The 3,577-nt window shown below is 65.1% G+C and overlaps 2 protein-coding genes across 2 annotated transcripts in view; one reads left to right on the top strand and one right to left on the bottom strand.

The window, feature by feature from the left end:
• Positions 1 to 809: 809 nt before the first annotated feature.
• On the bottom strand, positions 810 to 2,722 carry PSMD8 (proteasome 26S subunit, non-ATPase 8). Its single transcript, XM_026060243.1, has 6 exons — positions 2,612 to 2,722; positions 2,263 to 2,365; positions 1,869 to 2,034; positions 1,569 to 1,669; positions 1,179 to 1,290; positions 810 to 1,025 (listed from the first exon to the last, which is right to left on the bottom strand). The coding sequence occupies exons 2-6, from the start codon at positions 2,295 to 2,297 to the stop codon at positions 888 to 890; spliced, it is 552 nt and encodes a 183-aa protein (XP_025916028.1). The 5' UTR covers positions 2,298 to 2,365; positions 2,612 to 2,722; the 3' UTR covers positions 810 to 887.
• The window catches only part of CATSPERG (cation channel sperm associated auxiliary subunit gamma), a gene marked incomplete at its 3' end in the record, with an annotated part of 11,487 nt that continues 10,205 nt past the window's right edge, over positions 2,296 to 3,577 (top strand). The window contains exon 1 of the mRNA XM_026060242.1: positions 2,296 to 2,395. Within this exon, the coding sequence (XP_025916027.1) occupies positions 2,296 to 2,395 (100 nt within the window). The remainder of the gene's footprint in view (positions 2,396 to 3,577) is intronic.

Genomic DNA, 3,577 nt, shown 5'->3' with positions numbered 1-3,577 from the left:
ACCCCCACCGCCAACCACCTGGCCGAGCCGCCCTGGGTCTCCACCGCCATCCTGGCCAGCTCCCTGGTCGCCGGCACCGAGTTCCTGCTGGGCGCCTACGAGGAGCAGGGGGGAGAGGAGGACTGACCCCCGCGAACCCCCCCTCCTCATTAAACCCCCCCTTCATTAAACCCCATCCATCAGCTCCGTCCCAAACCAGCGCCTTCGCTCGAGGATGAAACACGGGTGGGCAAAAAGCGCCGGGGGGGGGCAAGGCCAGGGGCCGCATCCCTGCGCGCAGAGGAGGCGGCGGCAGCGGGATTGGAGCAGCCGTGTTCGCCCAGTGGCCCCAAAGCCACCTCCAGCTATCCCAAACCTTTCCCCTGCGCTCGCTCCTTCCCTGGGGAAGGTGGGGGGGGGGGGCACTCCCCTCATCCCGGTGCTCTCCGCTCCCCCTCCGATGCCAGCGCCTCGCTGACGTGGCCCAGGAAGAGCCTGGGTACAAGAAGCCATCGCTTTATTGAACGCGGTGCGGTCCCGGGGGACGCCAGAGAGGCGGGGGGACGCGGCCACCCCCCCCCTCCTGCCGCGTCCCTCCGCGGCGTCGCCCGCGCTAACGGCAACAGGCGGAAAACCGGAGCGGGGGACGAGCGGGGGAGCTGCGTGAAAGGGCGCTTCGCCTTCCCCCCCGGGACACGGCCGCCCCGCAGCCCCCGGCGCCGAGAGCAACGGCGGCTGCTCACAGCTCCTCCCTGCCCCGGCCCAAAGTGAACCCTTTAAATAGTTTAAAAAAACAAAAAACGAAAACAAAAACAAAGGGCAGACGGGTGGTAACAGAAGTAAAAGACACCAAATAAAAAGGGGAAGGGAAGGCAGAGGAAGCCCCGAGAGAGTCCTGCGCGGCCCCGCTAGACGATCATCTCCAGCTGCCGCGCGTACTCGATGACTTGCTTGGCTAGCTCCGTCGAGGGGATGGTGGTGTCCTCCGGCTTCTGCTGCTGGCTGCTGAAGCTGTAGTAGTTGTTGGGGCCCAGCACCCAGCCGCGCTGAAAGCAGCGGGGAAGGGGGACGGTTCAGGGAGCGCCTCAAGGCGTCGGGGGGTCGGCGCGGGGCCCCGGCTGGGTTAATCCCGGCCCGCGAAGCCGCGGGGAGGCGGCAGGGCCGTCGCAGCCCGCCCGGTCGGCGGAGGCCCGCGTTACCTTCTTGGCGTACTCCGTCATCTTCTTGGGGGTGTTGAAGAACAGGATCCTGGTGGCCTCGTTGAACAGGATCTTCTCGTAGGCTTTTTCGATGCAGCCGGCGATTTCGTCCCTGAAACGCAGCCAAACCCCAGAGGTTACGTCCCTGCCTGGYGGAGCGGCGCGAGGCACAGCGGGACTCGCCAGGCCAGGAGACAGGAGCCGAAACGCCGATAAAATGAGGAGGGGGTTGAGGTCAAGATCCCAGCTGGGAAGAGCAGAGGGGCTGGTGAAGCAACTCGGTTCTCCGAGGCCTCATCAGAGGGTCTTCGGGACAGAGGCGCCGCTGCGCTCCGTGTTTCCCGGCAGTGGGGACAGAACAAGCCAGCGCCAGCGGGGAACGCAACTCACCGGATGGTATCCAGCAAGATATCGATGAAGAAGGTGTAGCTCTCCGCGGGGATGTTGCCTTTCGCCAAAAAGACTTTGTTGTAGCTCCCTTCCATTAAATACTGCAAGAGAAGGGTCGGAAGTTCAAACATGCCGATACCTGCGTTACATTCTGCTCCGAGAGATGCTCAAGAGCTGCCCGCAGCCAACGCCGGCTCCAAGAGCTGAGGATACACACGGGTCAGAGGGACAATTCCCACCCAGGGCTGCGGCGGCTGCGGGCACAGAGGGATCATGTTCCGCGGGGCCAGAGGGAGGTACCTGCTCCAGGGAGACGGGGTGCTTTATGTAGACGTTGCTTTGGATCTCCTTGGCCGGGAGCCGCTCGAGCTCGGTGTGGAACTCGGCCACGCGGTTCTGCGACAGCAGGAAGAGCAGGTTCAACCCCAGGAGCTGGTGCTTGTAGGCCGACTCCGGCAGCTCGTCCCTGCGGGACACGGACAAGGAGCGCTCCTGCAGGCAGGCCCACTCGAATGCTCACGCCGCACCCCTCCCGGCGCCCGAGGGGACACGCCAACGGGATTCGAGGCAGGGCACGGCACTGCTTCAGGGCCGAGCGCTCGAGCTAAAAGGAAGGAGAAGCCAGGCAGAGCCCAGCGCGACGTTCCCCAGCCGCCGYGACCCCAGGCCCCGTCACCAAAGGGGCCGCGCTCACTTGTAGTCGAAGTAGTAGCACTTCAGCTGGGCCATGTACCGCTCGAAGGAGGGGATGTCTTTCTTCAGGATGCTCCACTGCGCTCCGATCTCTAGAATATCTCCTGGCGGGGGACACAGGAAGGTCAGGAGAGGTAAACGCATGACCCGCGGAGCGGCAGCCGCCGCRGCACAGCCAGAGAGGGCCGGGTTGCTGTCGGCACCGCAGCAGCTGAGCAAGGCGGACCAGCTCCTCCGGGAAGGATTCCTCCTCCTTGTGCAGTTTTACCCCCAAAATACGGGCAGAGAACGGCTGTCAGGCACAAGCCCGGGGGGTGAGAGCTTGCTCCGAAGGCAGAGGCAACACTTACTCGCCAGAATGAGCTGCTGCTTGGTCAGTTTAGTGCCAGTAGTGGGCAAGAAGTTGAGCTCCAGCAGGGCCAGCTGAGGGACAAGGGAGAAGACGCACGGTTAGAGCCGGTGCAGCCGGCTCTCCGAGGCGCCAAACTCGGYGGGGACGCACGGAGCCCAGCTGGAGCCACGCGGGACATCCCGGCGCTGCCACGGGCCCTCTCCCCCTCTGTTTCGAGGGTCTCCGAGGGTGGCGGGGCCATGTTAAGCTGAAGCRACACAAGCTAACTCAGCTCCCTCGGTCATTTTTTTGGGACGTTTAACAGCTGCGGCGATGCAGCTCTGAGCTTGGCTGAGGCCCTCCGCGKCCCGGCCCGGCCTCCAGCTCGGGCAGGGTTCCATGGTCGGACRCCTCAGCCCTCGCAAGCGGATCTCCAACCCGGGGCCGAGGAACAGTGCTCACCGCTGACTCAGAGGAAGGACAGAGGAGCTTAATTAATGTTTACGAACGACTGTGGGAAGCACGCTGCCCCGCAGTAGACGGCACCTCCTGACTCACGCCCCCGGCGCCCTCGCCCCCTGCCCAGCCTCCCCGCTCTCCTCTCCGACCCCACTGGAGATTCCCGCCTGCTCCAGCTACTAATTAAAGCTTCCAGGTCCCCTGGAGCCACTCGAGTGACGGGTCCTTTGACACCTCCCGAGGACTCATCCAGGCCACCGCCAGCTCAGGGCCCGGCTACGCTGCCCTGCTGCCTCCCTCGGACCAGCTCAGCCCCAATCGAGGGCCGGGTTCTTCCTCCTCCTCCCACCGGGCAGCTCCGCCAGCGTCCCGAATGCTGCCGCCCCGCGGGGGCTGAGCTGCCGGGGCAGGGGGGCTCCTCCGAGCCAGGTGCCCTACAGCCCAGGCCCAAACCCCCTCAGGGGCCCCCTTAAACCGGGCCCTACTCCCCTTCAGGCCTCTCCTCAACCCCAGCCCAGCCCTGACC

The sequence above is a fragment of the Apteryx rowi genome, unplaced genomic scaffold, assembly GCF_003343035.1.
Source record: "Apteryx rowi isolate R43461 unplaced genomic scaffold, aptRow1 scaffold_1671, whole genome shotgun sequence".
NCBI lineage: Eukaryota > Metazoa > Chordata > Aves > Apterygiformes > Apterygidae > Apteryx > Apteryx rowi.
This window is presented reverse-complemented; position numbering and strand designations above follow the sequence as displayed.